The sequence below is a fragment of the Scardinius erythrophthalmus genome (genome assembly GCF_964197995.2).
Source record: "Scardinius erythrophthalmus genome assembly, chromosome: 22".
Taxonomy (NCBI): domain Eukaryota; kingdom Metazoa; phylum Chordata; class Actinopteri; order Cypriniformes; family Leuciscidae; genus Scardinius; species Scardinius erythrophthalmus.
The window spans coordinates 8,966,252-8,985,661 of record NC_138242.1 but is presented as its reverse complement, the minus strand read 5'-3'; the positions used below and the strand labels follow the sequence as shown (position 1 = coordinate 8,985,661).

The following is a 19,410-nucleotide window of genomic DNA, read 5'->3' as shown; positions in this document are numbered from 1 at the left end:
GCCAATTAATTAGCTAAAAGTTTATATTGATTGTTTAAAATACAGACTATATAGAAAGGATATCACAGAGAGATCCGTGTCTCATAAAGTGCACAATCACTGAATTGTGTTCTCTTTTGTGCAGTCTTGCCCTCAAACGGACAAACACACACAACTGTGTCACACAAAATCACACACACATTTTTTTATTTTTTTTTATTATATTTATTTGTGATATTGCTTGTAATATGTCTTCAATAATGTTTGAACTTTATATTAGTTCGGCTTGTAGTTTTTTGTGTGGTATCAAAATTCTAATCAAAAGCTGTGAAATTTTACTGGTATCTAAACTTTTGGTGGCTTATATATTAAAATACATTGGACAAAAAAAAAAAAAAAAAAAAAAAAAACTATTCTTATTTTTTTTTTTTTTTGTGCTAGGTCAAGTAAACATTTTAACTACTGAAACTACTAACCAGCAGAAAAAAAAATCTGTCTGTATGTGTCTATGTCTGTACTGTATGTCTATGTCTGTCTGTATGTATGTCTATGTCTGTCTGTCTATATATATCTCAGAGTTCAGTGCTAAAGATTTTTTCAGCTGGCACGGTCAGGCCAGTAGTTAAAATGTAGGCTATATATATATATATATATATATATATATATATATATATATATATATATAAATATATATATATAAATATATATATATATATATATATATATATATATATATATATATATATATATATATATATATATATATATATATATATATATATATATACACACACATATATATATCCTAAAGACTGACAGACAAAGAGGAAGACAGAACTACTAAAAAGTACAAAACTGGGCTGTGATCCAAAGCTGCTTCTAATTTTAGAGAAGACTTCTCTCTGTATGTGTGTGTGTGTGTGTGTGTGTGTGTGTGAGAGAGAGAGAGAGAGAGAGAGAGAGAGAGAGAGAGAGAGAGAGAGAGAGAGAGAGAGAGAGAGTGTACATACCACTTGCACTTCCAGCTGCCTTTGGGTACATTCTGCAGTGGTGGGTCCAGACAGTATGTGTGGTAGCTAATGTCACAGTCATCACAGAGCAGTAAGCGCCCGGGGTCACTGGCCTGCCCACATGCCTCACACACTGTGCACTCCAGACAGCGCCAGCCTTTACTCAACACCACTTTTGTGATCTAAAATGGGCACACACACACCTGAGGTCAGAGGTCACAGGTCACAGGTCAAGCACTAGTCTAAAGGGCAATGGAGGGTTATATATTTAGCAGGCAATTATCTGGATGGATATAAAAAACACAAAGAACACAGCTGTTACATGTCTCTAGGGTCAGAGGTATTTGTCAGAAGGATTTGCTGGTATTTACAGATCAATTTATGTGGGTGGTGATAATTCAATCCAACCACATCGTCCTGTACTAACAAGCATGTCCAGTCAGCCTGCTGTTCACCGGCACCTATGGGTTTGTATTCCACTGGGGAAAGGGATCATTTTATCCATATTAATAAAGGAAAATTTACATATATAGGGTCGACATGACAGCTATTTGGAGATGTAAAGTTTCAGTTAACAGAATAGTTCAAATAAAAATGTAAATTATGTCATTTTCTCTGTTTCATGTCATTCCAAACCATATGACTTTGTTTTCCCCCATGAATCAAAGAGTTGTTGATGCTACTCTTTTCCATACAGAATGACCATGAGCTGCCAAACTCAAAAAGAGCACCATAAAAAAAAGTCCACATATCTCTATAATGAGCCCTCATTATAGAGTTCACACACACAAAAAAATTGCCATCGTTTACTATCACCCTCATTCCGGTCCAAACCAACAAGATTTCCGTTCATCTTCGAAACAAATGAAGATATACATTTTTAAAATGTTTATTTTTGCCGTTTTTGCCTTTATCATGACAGGACAGTTAGCAGACAGGAATCGAAGTGGGACAGGATCGGGAAAGGTCCGCGAGGCGGGACTCGAACTCGGGTCGCCGGAAATGAAACGGCGCTGTATGTCGGCACGCTGCCCACGAGGCTATCGGCGCAGACACAAATGAAGATACTATTAATGAAACCTGTTAGATTTCTGTCCCTCCAAAGTCCAGGCAACCAAAAACTCTGAGCTTCAAAAAGTTTGTAGATAAACCATTGTAAAAGTACTATGCAAAGTACATACGATTTAGGCTGTTTATTCCAAGTCTTCTAGGAGACACAGTTGCTTTATGGAATGAACAGGAAACTCAGCTCAACTGTACTTGCTTGACGTGCAAGAACAAAATGAAATGGTGTGTGTGTGACGTGTTGATCAATGTTTATATCTGAATAAAAGCCTAAATTAAATCTGTTCATCATATAAAGCAACTGTCTCTTCAGAAGACTTGGATAAAACAGCTGGATTCGTATGGATTACTTTTATGATGTCTTTATGAAATTTTGAAGCTTGACAATTTTGGTGTAATGTACATTCAACAAAGGGACAGAAATCTCTCAGGTTTAATTAAAAAGATCTTTGTGTTTCAAAAAGAAACAAAAGTATCATGGGTTTGGAATGACATGAGTAAATTATGACCGAATTTATATTTTTGGGTAAACCAGCCCTTTAAGTCATTATTTAATAAAATTTCCTCTCTGCTGCAGCTCTCATATTTCATTCAAACTTGTCCACATTCCATCATGGCACCTCAAAATGTGTTGCGCCTGTGTTTCGACACTAAAAAAGATCAGTCATGAATGATGACCAATGATGTTTGATGATTTACAATTCCAGTTTGTTCGTCATACAAAGCTATCAAATGGTTTTAGAAGACTTTAGAAGGAATATGGAACACAATTTGTACAGACTACTTTTATAATATGGTGCTTTTTGTATTTGACATCCACTTTCCATGTATGTAAAAGATTAACTTGCATTTCTATTGCATTAACTAGCATTTCTCGGAATTAGAGAATTTCTTTAAATTCTCTAAATTTAAAAGGTTTAGAACAGCGTGAGGGTGAGTAAATAGCAGAATTTTCATCAATTATCTTTAAATAAATATCCTTGTTCTGTTATCTGAGATGAGCAATTATCTTCAGCAGCTGTGATTAGTCAGCTGCTTGCACAGACCAATGGATAAATGAATGAGAGGTAGACAGCTCTATCACAGAAGCTGGACTCGCTCAGAATGGAAGACACCTGGCCATGATATCTGCCAATTAGATACTGAATTTGAAAAAAACGTGCATATTTATGGAATGGATAATACCAAGTTCTACATTCTGATGTGATAAGCCATATTTGAAGCTGTGCTAAAATAGCTGATAAACGTTCACCTGCACACACAGCTCAGCTGAATTCTACATTAATGTACTGATCTGCAACAAAAGGATGAACTGTATGTTGCTTGGCAACCTTAATCAGCCTGCAGATAAGCTAATGAATTACATTAGGGATTCACAACAAGGGGTATGTGTTCCCTCAGGTGGTCCTTAAGCAAATACCAGGCGGTAAAGATTAGCATTTTAAATTGCTTGAAAAACCCAGAAATTGCAATTGATAATAAAATATCAGGGCTGTCAAAAATCACAATAGTTAATCATTTAATCTTATTACTTTTCTGGTAGCAAACATCTTAAGTATAATATGAGATATAAGAATACATTTTTGGTTTGGTGTTATTGAAGGAGCACTACACTACACTATATTACTGTGGTTATTATTAATAATACATTTATAGAAAACTAGTGTTTTCATCATATTGCTGTGCTGCCATTTTAAACACTTAATAAGCCACTCTCCACCACCAACAGTCTCTTTAATGCACAGCCTCTTGAGATTTATTACTTTAATTGTTCTTAATCAGGTCCAGAATCCACACTGGGAAAGTGAAAAAAAAAATCAGCAGAATCCATCTGGGCCTCTTTTATTAAATGAAGATCAGGAGGTTTCTCTACTTGGCATATCTCAAAGCGCTGAGAGATACTGAAAGCACCCTGATGTATTCTTCTGCTGTCTTCACATGATAAAGATCTCTGCTTTAGTCTATCAACATAAGACACGTCTTTATAGTGTGCTTCATAATCCTCTTAACATATTACGCATTACCCTCAGGCTGCTTTCATCCAGGTCCTCTCACACACTGACCTGTCACACTTATCTCACGCACCATTAACCTTCACTCCAGATAAAAGCAGCTCATAATTTAAACCATTACGTCTCATGAACGGTGCTCGTGAACGGGGTCAGTTGTGATTGATGGAGGCGGGGTACTTACCTTAATATTGACGCAGAAGGGGTGGTAGCACTGGCCGCATTGGGAGCAGGCCAACAGTCTGCCCTCAGCACCCTGACCAAAGCTCCCACACACCACACACATGTCCTGGAGGCACAAGAGAGATCAGAGACCCAGTGCTCATGCTATTTTTTAAGAGCAGGATTATGTGCCCTAAAAAAGGTCTAAGATAAGACCAGAGGTGTTTTTACTATGCTAGCTAAATTTCAAATATTGATGACATAACTTTGGTATTTTGTGTTTTTATCTAATGCAATGTCATTCAAAGTGTGAAAATACAGGGCCACTTTACGTGATTAATAAATACAACATGAAACCTGCATGAAACAAGCTTCCTCAAATACTTACTTGTTTAAGTGTGAAGGAGTCAGAGGTGGAGAACATGACCACAGTGTTGTGCATGGAGTTCTCCTCCTCTTCTTTTACAACATATGGAGAATCCATAAAGCTCACCTGTAACAGGGCACATGACACCAGTTTAGACAACAGATCCCGTCCACCGGTTTCTAAAACATTACTATACTGTCTAATGATACCATGGTTGTTTCTGGACATTTTTTCACTGTAATCATGCAACTGAAAAGGTCAAATGTGGTCAATCTCACAATTTTTTTTCTCTCACTTTTTTTTTTTTAAATAGATAACCAAATACCATATGGTCTACTTTCACATTAAAATCAGCTATGGATAGTCCTAGTTTTTGGCAACTGTCAAAAACTAACATTTTAGAGAGCTTTTGGGCTAGAAATCGCCAACCTAATCTAGCAACACTGCCACAGGAATGGATCGTTTATATTTAAAGGCTTGTCGTGGTAAAAAGTTACATGACAATTTAGTATGCCACTGGATTATAATGAGACTGGTTGACAAAGTTAAGACAAGATGTTCATTATGTGTGTTAACTACAGAACGGCTGCTGAGAATAAAATTGCCTATTTTATCATATTGGCAGCCAAGTACATGCTGGCTCAGTCTCCCCCATCACAAGTCGTTCGTGTTGGGGAAAATGTCAGCATTTGCTATTTTGAAAAGGCCATTTGGGTTGGGAACTGCAGCTGAAGCTCTGCTGAGCGTGAGTGCATTTCTCAGGCTTTAATGTGAACATTAAGCACATCTGAGTGCTGTTTTATTTATGCTTGTAGAGGTGGGGGCTTCATACCCCAGGGGTCACCACGGGGCTGCTCTCCATCTTTAGCCTGGAGCGTCCCCTGCCACCTCTCCCAGACAGGTTAGTTCCCCTGGGTCGCCGCCTTCCAGGAAAGCCAGATCCACGACCCTAGCAGACAGAGACAGGGAAAGAAAATATTATTTAATTTCTTTGAAGGCACACTTTGTGAAAATTTAGTGTGAATATATAATACAAAAGGGCAAATAATCATTGCTAAAAGGGCTAGATGATATATCAAATATTGTTTTGTTGGTAATGAGAATATCATGTTGAATTTAATGTGGTTTATTAAGCCATTAAGTTCCCTAAAGACAGCGACAGTAGGCCACTTGTCTCTGGTCATTGTATTATAATAGCATCTCTGATTTAAACCTTGAAAAAATGATAATTGAGTTGGGAAGTTCGATCCATTTCCACAAATTAGCTATTTTGAAATTTACCGGTATGTTGCAAACACGGATTTCAGTTTTGTATCATAACTATTTCCTAAAGAAAAATATTATAATAAAATATCTCCCTTCCACGCATTCATGTAAAATATTTAGTTATGATGGCTTGACAAAGCCAACATTCTTATCTATGAGATGCTGCTTCTTGCATCTTTGCTTTCAAGATATGACCATTAAACTCAGCACAGACCTTCAGGATGTTCTGACTTGTTATGCAATCTTTCTTTTCTTACTGATCAAACTTCAGGTTTTTGTAAAATGGATGTTCAAAACTATTAAAAAAAATAAAAAAAAATTGCATAGACTTTTATTGATGTGGTCCTAACTTTTATTGAATAATTCGAGAGTATTTATGGTGTGTTCCATTTGTCCTTGGAAGTGAGAAATACTTCATTCCCAGTAGGAACTTTTAACTGGAACGCCCACTCGAGTTGGAGCAGCTGGGAAACTCAGGGGAACTGCAACAACCCCGACTTCAGAATCCAACATGGCTGCTCAGAGCATCAACGTAGTGAAACAGTAGTATAATATCGTTTATTAGAATTTCTGTTTGTCTGTGTCTCAAACCCAGTGGTGTACTTTTATTTTGCGTATGCCTTGAGTGGGAATGATTTAAATAAGGAATATTGTGACTTGTTCGTTCCCGGAAGAAAACTCAAGACTACAACCCAGGTGTTTCAGGGGTTTTAGAAACAATGGACTTTGTGCTTTGTAACTTTGCAGACTTTTTTCATGATCAAACTGCAACATTACACATGACAGAATATTGAAAATGTAAAAAAAAAAACATAATAGGTCCTCTTTAACAGAATCCCAGAATTTAAAAATAACACTTACTCTTGAACGTAAAGAAATTTTGTACCAGTGTTTTATAACATTCTGCAAGAAGAAAAAAATGTCCCTTTTCATTGCACTGAATTGCATTTCAGAGAAATGCACACAAATGATCCTCTAACAGCACATGGTACTTTTGCTAGACTGATTTGGTTAAACAATGCTTTTGCTGTTGAGATGAAATAATTATCCACCTATAACCTAGCTTGACACGGTGGAAAACTTTCGAGAAGGCACCAAACTAGTTGCATCTGTGTTTGTGATAGAAACTCATCCATCCATCCCAAGACCTGGCCCTCTGGGGTTCAGCTCAACTCCCTGAACACTGCACTGACTTACAGATCACATTTCAGGCCAGGCTTCCGCCAACTTGCCCTGCTTCTGAAGGTGTCACGTTGCGTTTGCATCGAGGCTGAAGCTCTGGCCCAATTCCCACTTCCTCCCAGGTAATTACCTCACTGTAGCCAAGAAGCACTACTCAGACAGGAGACGTCAACTTCATTTAGAGAGATTGCCTAAGGAAGCTTGGCGCACTCCATCGCCTTTACAGTCTAATTTGTGCAGAAATGAATTATGGAGTGGGAAAAAATAGACTAGGGTTAAGGAAGGCACTTCTTTAAATCTGCCTGAGTGCAGCCACACAGTAGAACAGCAACTCTGATGAGATACTGCTGCAATAGGAAGGGTGCAACTCTGGTGTTTCATGCACATGCATTGGTAAAGATATGCAGAGTTTGTTATATGAAGGCTTGGATTTGTCTATCAGGACTTGACTGAATCATGAAACACTATGATATTGCTGTTTTCCTGGTCACACGGCCTTGCTTATGTCAGAATATGATTTTGACAGTAACAGGCACTGATGAATTGTGACCAGGGACATTTATGGTCAATTGGGTTATTTTTGATTTCATGTTGTGTTTAAAAAGCATGAGTAGAAGTAGTAGTACATTATGACTACCCTCTTTCAATGTATCCCTGACAAATAACAGCCACTTGGTCCATGTGCATCATTTTCTGTTCACATATAATATGTGACCCTGGACCACAAAACCAGTCACATGGGTCAATTTTTTTTTAAATTGAGATGTATACATAATCTGCAAGTTGAACAAATAAGCTTTCCATTGAAAGCATGGTGTGTACGGTTTGTTAGGATAGGACAATATTTGGCCGAGATACAACTATTTGAACATCTGGAATCTGAGGGTGCAAAAAAAATCAAAACATTGAGAAAATCGCCTTTAAACTTGTCCATTTATGTTCGTGCTTGTGCTGCATTCACTCACAAAAACAAATGTTTTATATATTTACGGTAGGAAATTTACAAAGTATCTTCATGGAACATGATATTTACTTAATATCCTAATGATTTTTGACATAAAAGAAAAATCGATAATTTTGACCAATACGATAATTTTGTTGGCTATTGCCACAAATATACCCGTGCTACTTATGACTGGTTTTGTGATCCAGGGTCACATATGTATCAGATCGAAGACTTTGGCTAGTGTGCTGTGTCTCATTGGTTTTAAGAAACTCACGCCATGAGCATTATGTTTTTAAGACAGCATCTCATGTTAAAAATAGGTACATTTTAGTTTTTTGAAAGCAAGAATGTGTCCTGTATTAAAGCCTTGTTTAATGTTTTCACTGGAGGTTTTCAAGTGGCTGTATTGTTGGTTGTAGTGGACTTCTACTGGAGTAAATGACTAAATGAACATTACATCATGAACAAGATGCATAATCTACTATCAATGACTGAATGTTGCACTGATATATCAAACTCATGCAACAGACTCACATTTTTAAGCAATAAAATCTCATAGCCATCTAAGGTATGGTAACTTTTCAACACCTTATTTGATCTTACCTTCTAAACTAAACCAGCCCACACCCACCTTAAAATCACAGTCGCCTGCAGGGGGCAAACCCTTCAACACCCTCCCCTCATTTACCAATCTCATGGTCCAGATGGGCAGCCCGTGCATCGGCCTGGTCTTAGGGCTGTCCCAGGCGTCCAAACGCTCTGGAGACCAGGAAGGTGAGCTCATTGCGCTACGGTTACTCCATGCACCCTAAGGTAAAGCGGCGGAGAAGAGACGGGGGAGGGGGGAGGGGGTATATTGGTGATGAGGGGAAGATGAGGGATGACAAAATGCAGCAACATAAATGTGGAAGCCAGCAACAAGAACACAGCATGTCAAATGAATGCAATAATTTTACACAAATGCATCATACAAGCTAATAAAGTGAGATATTACGTTTGGGACAAATTCCTGAAACATGACAGTGATGTTATGTAAAATGCTTCTGTCCTAAGAGAAGCAAATGTGAGTATTTGCTTTGAGCGAGTTTTACTTCGTAGGGAAAGTCTGCTAAGTCCTTATTATAAAGCGTCAGCCTCCATGGAAACAACATTGTTTATTTGTTTGTACAAAACAAGCGTGATCATATCAGCATGACAACAAGCAGCTCTTTGAGAATTTTGTAAAGCGCAAAGTGTCATGGGGAGCATTTAGCCTATTTAACAAGCTAATGAGGGTTAGTCTTTGTAATTACATTGCATTACACAAACACCGCAAGGCCTGTTTTGTTTTACAAAGAGAAAATGATTTCAGAATTATACGTTATAAATAACAGCCGTTGGTTGGTTACTCTTTTTTCCTTTTTTTGCTGTCATGTATCGTTTTGTCCCAAACTTTAAAGAAATGTCTGAGCTTCAATACAACTTAATGTCTCAGGACAACTTTTTTTATTAATTATACAAAAATAAACTGACCACAAGGGCATCGTTTTTCATTTCCATTGAAATTTTGTCTTTATTTAACATTATTTTCTATGGTAACCAACAAATGCTTGATGTGGATTGGACGTAACTCGTATTGAACCCAGAACATTGCTTCCTAATAAAACAAAAGTACTTAATGACACAAATTACCATTCCTTAAGCACAGAACCCAAGAATTGTTATCATGGAATAAAAAAGAAAGAAAAAGAAAGAAAGAAAAGAATAGCTCTTCTCTAACACAAGTTAAAGAGTGAGTGAAGGGGACAACTGAGAAACAAACAAATATCATCATGCCAACATGCCTGTGAATAAAGACATCAAAATAAAATAAATACAACAATAATACTATAATTTGATTAAGTATTGACAGTGATAAAAAAAATAATAATAATGTTGTTGATATTGGTGATGCCTTACATTGCTAATCAATGACCATGCTATGTCAGTTCGGATGTTGATGAAGTAGGCTATGTCTTTATATGCATTTAATTTCCTGCCATTAGGCTTTTCAAAAGGGACAAATATGGTACAAATGTTAAATAAATGGAGAGGTGAAAACTTTAATCTTATTAAGTAGGCACCCAATAGACACTTTAACAAGATATACGGGGCAATATGAAAGCACTATCAACCAGCAGATACATATTTCCAAATGATAAACTCAAAGCTAATCCCAATATGACTCTGAAACTTCTACAAAATTCAGACCGAAAAGCACGCCTGATCGTCGCTGAAGAGAGTCAGCGGGAGTTACTTCAAGAAAGCGATGAAACACTAGAAGCTCATTTACACATCAAAACTAAATCCCTCTCTTGAGCAGACATGATAACACAGGGGTGTGCATATACTCATGAACGCACATATACACACACCCAACCGGAAATCTCAGTTGGAGCCAATGACAGCTGCCCACCCTTCAAATTACACTGTGCCCAGATGGCACATACTCCAGAGGGAAAAGCGACCAGAGCCATATAAACTAACAGGAATAATACAGACACCTATACACTTCTAGTCATTCAATTTAACATCATATAGTTCCAAAAATACAGTGTCCAAATACAAGCACTGAGTGCTTAGCCGTTGGTTACTTTTTGTTAAACTGTTACATGTTTATAGAAAAATGACATCTAGTTTAAATGGTATGTACAATTGTAACTCAAGTACTAATAGGCCATGAGACGGGACCCCAAACTTGGGCTACCGGTACCATTTTGAGGGATTAAATTTCTTTTTGATTTTCATGAAGGTACACATCTCTACTGTTGGAAAATGTTGGAAAATGTGTGATAGCATCCGATCCATGGTAGCTTTCATGAGAAATCAACACTTATATCATCCTATTTCAAGGTAAGGTGTTCAGTGACTACAAGAGAGAAAAATGCTTCTATAATCCAAACGGTTGTTTTTTGCATTGGAAGAGGCAGTGTCGGGGCTTTAAAATTATGCGTCAACCACCTTTCTAGGCCTCTGGGGCGCTGAAAAACGTTGAAAATCGTTTAAAAAAATTGTTCTATTGAACAACAGTTTATGGTGATATGGCTGTTTTGTTTTGTGTTTTGATCCCATGCTTTTTCTGATTTGGACTTTTTCACGGAATTCTACTTGAGAATTTTGTGCAAGTACTTTTCTGGAGGTGTGATAATCAAATGTTTTATGCTGTTTCAGGCTTAGTGTTGGTGCTATCCACTTCAACACTGAAAAGGAGAAGGGAATGCCAGAAGACAAGTGTATCATACACCATGCTTCCTCAGGCTCTGATACTATACAAATACAAAATATACAAATTTGTACAAACTCAGTACTCATACAAACTCCTATACAAATTTCATTTATTCTTTTTCTTGACATATGTTTGAAAATCGTCCTCCGTAACCAAAAACTACCTTGAATCTAATGCTATCACACATTTTTCAAATACAGGGTCATATACCTAATCTAATCTTTACTTCGAAGAATGCGTGAATTAATTGTAGTTTGAAGTTTACTCTCTTGGACACAAAGACACCGCAATACCATGTTTAATTTAGATTTATGACAACTTAAGAGTTCTCAGCATCCTCCCTGCTCCAGAGCTCAAAGGGGAAATGGGTTTGTGCTGTGCTTTCCAGCTCAGTGAGCATTTATCCGAATTACACACCTCCAAAAAGACTCCTTTATGTTTCACTAGCATAAACCCTGGCTCTGAAGCCAACTCCCAGCCCCCTCTCTCCTGGGATAATTTGAGTGATGTATTTGAGAAGGGCAGTGGGGGGATTGGGGGGGACTGGAAGGCATGAGAGAGAGCTAGAAAAAAAATGAGTGAGCGAGGCAGAGACTGAGCCAGAGAGAGCATAGTAAGAGCCTTTACATGTTAATTAATACACGCAACGCTCTGGCACTAATCAATGTGACGACGAAACATGGAGAGCAAAGGAATAATTACTGTGTAGCTAAAAATGTGGATCACAGACAGAATCACTGTCCTAAAGAGACCAAGGCAAACCAGGAGCCTTCACCAAACAGCAAGAAAGACCAATGACCAAAAACCAGGAGTTTTACCTGCTTTACCCTTGGCCTTCCAGGAGAGAACTTCCTCTTGGAGATGGCCGGCTTTCCCATACCTATCTTGGGCGTAAGAGGGAAGAAGGTGGTGTTGAAAACACTGGGGCTGTATCCAGCTGGATTCAGGCTGTGGGTTGGCGTCTGGCTTTGAGATATCTCCCTGGGCGAGGCTTCAGTGGAAAACGGGGACTGGGTCAACTTGGTCGAGCCCTCGGACGACATTCCCGGGGAATGCTTTAAAATTAGGCTCTTATCCTCAATGGGAGAGCTAAAACTGGAGAAACTGTGCTCGCTGACAGGTGTAGTGTCCATTTCCACAGTAGGACTGCACTCTGCAACCAGTGGGACACTATCAGGCTCAGGTAAAATACAAGTGACCTCGGGATCTACCACCTCCTTCTCTTCATGTTCTGGTTGGTCCTGTTTCTGTCCCTGCTCAATTTCCTCCACAACACTCTGGGTTTCTGGGACATTAGTCACCCTTTTATCCTTCATATTGGAGGTGTCTGAGGGACAGACTAACATAGGCTCTTCCTCTTGGGCTCGAGAGAGTTTGGGGGATGTTTCTTTGGTTGGCAAAGCAGGAAGAGCTTTTGAAACATCTGCTTCAGGTTCATCCTCTGTAGCTTCAGGCAGTTTATCCTCTGTTTCCTTCCCCATTTCCAAAGCACCAATTAGACTCTGTTCCTGGTTTTGGTCTTCAGAAGTGGTAGAGGCCTGAAAGGAGAGGGAGGGTACGCCCACTAAAGTAGAGGAGCATGGAGGAGGTTCGGGACCCTCTGTCAAAGTGACTGTAACCTGGATCTCCTGGGGAGGTTCAGCAGCTGCAAAAAACACAAACCTAAGAACTCTGTGGCAAGAAAACAACAATACAGAACACTATGCATGTTTATGGACAAGACTTACTGACTGAGAAAAAAAACTGAGAAAAGTCAGCACACCAAAGCTCCAAAATACGCAAAAAAAATGTATAGTGGACTCACACACAGGTTACGTTTCAAGCATGCAGGCTCTTTTTTTTTTTTAACCAAACAAGCCTTTATACTCACAGAGGACAGTGACCCTATTCTCAAAAAATGCTTTGAAAAACCACCGCGTGTAGTATATAAGAGACCACCTAGTTTTCACAATATATTGGTTCGAGCAGATTTAACCCCTCCCTCACATTTTTAAAATTAAGTGCCTTTTGGCAATTATAGATACAGCAACGTGTTTATGCAGGTATCATGTTTTTCTTAATTATTACTTTTGCATGTTTAAATTTGACTTCCATTAGTCATGTATTTTTCTTTTGCCTTTGTGTTCCATGACTTTTTATTATTATTATTATTATTATTATCTTCTCTTCTCTTTTTTTTTCTTTTTCTTTGCATGCGTCATGTGATTCTTGATTAATCACCTGTGAGTATAAAGGTTTGTTTGGTTAAAACTTCGAACTGTCTGACGAAGAGCTTGCGTGCTTGAAACGTATCCCGTGTGTGAGTCCACTATTGATTTTTTTTTATATTTTGGAGCTTTGGTGTGCCGAATGTTTTCTGTTTTTTATTATTTCTTTTGTCGACCTGACCCTGAGCAGATTTTTGCTGGTGATGTGCGTTCTTTGGTCTTGTTTATGCTAAGAAAAAAAAAAAACTTACATGAAAGAAACTCTTCTGGCAGAGTAGGAAGGGGACTAGTACTGAGCTCTGTCTCCAACGCCACTTCCTCCTCAGCCTCATTAACTTCTTCAACAGCCATGAAGACATCTAGATAGGAAAGGGAAGTGTTAAGTTGCACAAGGAAATGACTGTGGGATAAAATAGTTTCTGATCTATTCTGAACAGGCACAAGGGCCAATGAAATGACATTCATTTTTTGTTCAATTTAATTTATTGGAAGCCTTTGGCTTTTGGCTTGCTTAGTTGGGGACACTTAATATTCAACAATATTATTGATCTGCCTGCATTGACACCACAACTGAACTGAGCTGGATGATGACATCACTGTTTTCTCCAGAGCAGCTGTACAGATAAATTAACTAAATTAATAACTTTATTTACAACAGAAATTAACCATCACTGAACTTACTTAAGCTGGACTATGACATTATTTTGCTGCGCTAAAAAGCACTATATAAATAAAAGTGACTTGACTTGATTTGACTACAAATGCAATTCATACAAGCCATAACTTGAATATACCATGTATTCAAGGTGTAAGGAAAACGTGACTTTTTACTTGGTTACAACAGTGAAATTTTTTAAAGCATTAAGTTAAACTTTTGTTGAATATTGTCTTTATCTTAAGACATTCTTGTCATTAACTCCAAATTGTTTTCCAGAATAAAAAGAAATTGGTTTGGTCATCAGATCTTTGCCCAAACTACATCATAACATGCACAAAAGAATCTGACACACAGAGCACTGCATAAACAACAGTCGATAAACAGTTTGAAATAATAAAACAGCAGGTAGCCTAGAATCTTATTGCCACACAACTATGGTCAGTGCAGCGGAATTTGTACTGAGACTTTTACATGAGTTAAACCACAGAATGGCGCCACAAACTTATTACAGGTTCAATCTCCCTGTAGCAACTTGAGGTTTAGTGCATAATTCGACAAAGGACACAACAATGATTGCTTATGTCCTGTTCCTTAAAGAACAGCACATCAAACCAGCAACCATTTAGAAACCATTCACAACATGTGCTATCTTCAAAAACTGTACCACAACAAAATCTGGCATCTTATTACAATTACAATATATTACAAAATATTACAACTCTATTTAAAGTGACCACTCACACCATCAATCAGATGAGATGCAAATGAGATTTGCTTTGCTTTGACAGAACAACCATTTTTCAAACCTAAATCGCAACTAAACGCATAATTCATTCAATTAAATCGTATTTTCTACTATTATTTAATCAACATTTTATACATCTATCTTATATATCAATTAAACTGCGCTCTCTTTGCCTCCTCCTCCACCATACTGTTGCACTTCCTTCACTCTAAACAATGAACAGGAATACTCAAGCTGCCACTGTGGCCCATTATGCCAGGCATCACCATGACAACACATTCACGAGCCCTGCTCTTGTTAGACACTGCTGAGATGGTCTCATACAGGGCACACAAAAATGAATAAACAAAACACAAGCAATGCTCTCCGCTCATACGTAAGACTTCAGAATAACTGCTAGACCAAAAACAAACAGTGTTCTAATGCTAAGCCTTACAAATGCAGGATTCCAAACTTCTAAGGACACATTTGTGCAACACCAATGTGTATATATGGGCTGTAGACTGAATGAATGAGAAGCCACTACGAATAGGTGTTTTTGTGTAAATTAGGGGTGTCATATGTAAATGTGTAGTTTAGTTTTAACAAATGGTTTGGGGAGGAGCTTAAAGTGAAAACAGTATTTTATTCAATTGTATATTAAACTACTCCCCCCATAAAAATTCTATTCTGCATGACCCCCTTTAATAATTTGGCAATGTAAAATCTGTATCACACCAGTAAAACATCTTGAATCTGAATGTAACCTGGGGTGTAAGATAACCATCAGAGACTCAGGATAGAACTGCCATCATTCAGAGTGCTAAAGAGAAGTGAGGTTGACTGCAATGTCCTGATAACGTCTTCATACTTACAATTGACTAGCAGCACAGGGAAGATGAAAGCCTCACTAGTTTAGAGCTGCTAGCTATTTTTAACCAGACAAGTCATAGACCCAGACAAAGAACACTACGACAAACCTACAAAGAACACTGTAATATGCTTACCTACACACACCTACATACATATTTAAAAAAAATATCAATTTAATCAATGAATATCAATTTAATGCAAAAAGATTTCTACTACATGATTACTGTGGCCGGTGACTATAGGTCATAAACCCCGCCTCCCCGTGTTATTCACTAACTAAACAATTAAATTACACTTCAAATATCTTTTTCCCAAAGGTGGTTTCTTTCATTTGCTGTCGTTTTTATCATGCTGATGTAAGTTCAAGTGTCTGTTTAAAAAATAAGTTGGTTTTTAGCTAGTTACGTGATGCTATAAAAACGGTGGTGTAACGTCATGTTTGACAGCTGTGATTGACAGGTTCTCTGAGCGAAGTAGTCACTTAAGTACCAACGGACATTTTTTTCGGAATCTTCGGACTGAGGAGATTGTATTTATTTTAACAAGCCTCTTGTCGTACTGCAATCAATTTTTTAAAAAGTGCACTCAGGGAGAGTGCATTCTGCGAGAGTGAGGGCGGAGCGTTGATTTTGCGGCTTTACTTCCTGCTCACTACTGCGCAGGTCTGGTCCCGAGATCGCTACTGCGCAAACTCAAACCCCAAGATGTCAGCGCCATATCGGGACTCTGGCGGCGAAGGGGCGTCGTCCATCTTTTTTTACAGTCTATGGTGGGTAGAAAGAGGTTGCAACCATAACTATACAAATACATACATTAAGAACTTGCAGCACTTCAAGTAGACTGGGGTGTCTAACAATTACTGGTGCGTTATTAAAATTCCTATATTATCAGTATACATTAGCCTGATAATATACATTAGCCTCAATATCACGTCAATAAGGATATATTGTGTCACCCAGAAAAAACAGAGGAACTATATCAGAGGAACTATATTGTGCAGTGTGCCACTCAGGAACGAGAGAGGTTCAAGATTAGCCGAGATTCCCATGAGCGGCTGCATGTAAACATGCCTCGGGATACCTCAGTGAACATGTAGAGTTCAAACAAGAGCAAAGGCCGCTGAGGTCACGAGGCAGTGATGCACAATGACTGCAGTCCGGCTGGACAGACAAGGGAGAAGAGGAGCTTATAACAGGATACTGACACAATCCCGCTCCAGAGAGCAGAGAAGTCCTGCTGGCTGATTCTTCACACTGGCGCTGTGTTTCAAACACCTATTATTCCTGATCGGGCGCGCCTCAGGGTCTGCAAACTCCCATAAGCCCTCACACTGACTTCACTCGTCAATACTCACCTGATAGTGTCAACCGGCAGCGTTGCACACCGCCTGAGAGCAACGCAGAAGAACTTAAAGGATTTATAATTCCCAGTGTGTATATGACATCAGACGGTCACAGGCTCTGGCCTCCAGCCTAACAGATTGACACTTCATACAGTAGCTTCCTGAAAGAAGCTGATCTCAAAGCAGCTATGCAGCAGCTACAGTACCATTAGTCATCTGTGCCCGAGCACAGGTGATTGTGTTGTTTGTGAACTGGGTCATGTGAGTAAGCGTGACTATGGTTCTTTTCAGCAGTGTCAGGATGAATCACTGATGGCATCACGTGTCCATGGCAACAAAAACCTTCAGATGGGTGGTGGAGTCGTTTTACCACAACCTTGGGAAAATACCCCCTCAAACATATGACTAACACATAATGAGCTTCTATAATTACCTGCCAATGAATGTACTAAGGATACTCAAAATGTACTCAAAAATACTGGTGCTTCAATGCCAAAACAAGACGAGAGACGAGGGCTTAAAAGATTATTGATTTTTACTAGTCGAACAGTCATCTAGAAAAGTACCCAAACAGTTGATTAGTCAATGTTTACCTTACGTAAATGGCTAAAGATACAGTGCCTGACTTGCCAGAAACTGCAACTCCAGAGACTCTCTGTGATGAGGGAAAAGAACTGAAAGTGCATATTTCCATTGCCACATGCTTGTTGCATTGTAACGAATGACCCAATGACTGCTTCTGGGCAACACTGGATTATTTTCAGGATGGTTCACAAAAATTTTGGTTTGTATGTGAACACTCTGACTGAACTTCATCTCAGACACCCGCAGCACATGCAGTGAAATTTGCTAACAACTCGCTATGCGAATGATAAGCTGTTAGCATGCAAAGCCAACTCCTATGGGGAATATCTCACTTCAATGGGGAATACCTCAATTTCTTAAAGTTTCATGAAACCCCCCTGTTTTAGCCTGGTCGTTCACACCTCAGAGTAGAAAAAGTCTCAAGAAATGGGCTTGTAAAGCTATGCAAAAGTGGGAGTGTAGATGGTGGGAAGAGGGGAGAAAACAACCAATAAAAACCCTAAAATACACAGCGCTGCTTCACTAGAGTATATGAAATATGCCCAGAAACCTTGAAACACGCTTGCTCTGGTCGGTATATGAACTATATGAGCGTCGAGTGCTCTTACATTGTTACAGTCATACTTCCTATCTTGTGGTAGTCAAACTTCAACACTGACAGCATCATAGGAAAATACAAACAACACTTTTGTGCTACTGTGCTGAGGAAACAAACACTTACGACACATGTGTCCAAACAGTCAACAGGCAGAGGAGAACAAGACAGCTCTAAACTGGTCTTTCGTGACAATTAAGTGCGATAAACATTTTTATCAATGATTCTGTTCAGACTGACACAAACAGTTGCATGCCATCAATGCAACAGATTATATAAAGTATAAACATTTTTTACATAAAGGGTTCTTAACTTTTTCCATTGCGCGGTGAAGACAACTGGCCAACCATTAAGATTTTGTTCACATGCCTAGAGCCGCTGCTTTTACATAAAACTACAACTTGGTGGCGCTCATGAACATACATACTATTTCTAAATGATAGTGAATAGCATATGAAGAAACCAGAACCGACTCTCTTCTCTATTTGCTGGGGTTTGATAACATACACCACAGTGAATACAAATCTAAACGGCCGTTTTAAAACATGGAAACACTTTTTGAGTTACTTGCTTCTCTCTGACAAGAAAGTTGCAGCTTTGTATGTACCAAAATAATTAGGGTAACCACTGTATTACTGCTGTTCTACAAGTGCCACCTACTGTCAGAGAGATTTTATTCAACCCATTTGCCATTTCTTTCCCCCTCTAAGGCCTCAACAGACAAGAAACATCACATAAGAAAATCAGACTGTTAGTGTGAATGGAACTTTATTCTCAAATAACAATAAAAATAAAAATATACATTTTAGGTTGGTATTGCCAATACGTATGTTTAAGTGCAAAATTGTTTCTAAGGGAACCGGAGCTTCTAAAAGCAGTGACTGTAGTGACGTGATAACCAATTGCTTCTTTTATTTAGAAGGCGGGACTTTTTCCATTGCAGTTTTTCCCCATTCGAAGAGACTGAGTGAATCATATTGCTATACAGTATATACAGTCTTCGACTTGTTTTATATACAGTATACAACTCAACTAGTGACAGAACCAATCAACTACTTGGTGCAATCCTTAGCTGATACAGAAAATAAGGGTGGAAATACAAACCAAAAATAAAACTGTTCTACATAAATCAATCTGGTATTTGAGTTCTGTCTCAGTGGTCAACCCAGATGGTTAGAAAGTGTACAGTCAGGCCA

At 38.4% G+C, this 19,410-nt stretch overlaps 1 protein-coding gene across 9 annotated transcripts in view; it reads right to left on the bottom strand.

Annotated features, from left to right (window-relative positions):
- kmt2ca (lysine (K)-specific methyltransferase 2Ca) overlaps positions 1-19,410 on the bottom strand; it is a 138,926-nt gene that overhangs the window by 43,296 nt on the left and 76,220 nt on the right. For 8 of the 9 annotated variants that reach the window (XR_014029225.1, XR_014029226.1, XM_081353291.1 and 5 more), the window contains exons 13-19: positions 13,689-13,796; positions 12,049-12,875; positions 8,675-8,794; positions 5,425-5,541; positions 4,614-4,718; positions 4,248-4,352; positions 990-1,171 (exon numbers count right to left, since the gene is read on the bottom strand). Coding sequence is in view for 7 of the 9 variants with exons in the window: in XM_081353291.1 (XP_081209417.1) it covers positions 990-1,171; positions 4,248-4,352; positions 4,614-4,718; positions 5,425-5,541; positions 8,675-8,794; positions 12,049-12,875; positions 13,689-13,796 (1,564 nt within the window). In the remaining 2 variants the exon portion in view is untranslated. The remainder of the gene's footprint in view (positions 1-989; positions 1,172-4,247; positions 4,353-4,613; positions 4,719-5,424; positions 5,542-8,674; positions 8,795-12,048; positions 12,876-13,688; positions 13,797-19,410) is intronic. The other variant, XM_081353297.1, reaches the window with a different exon arrangement.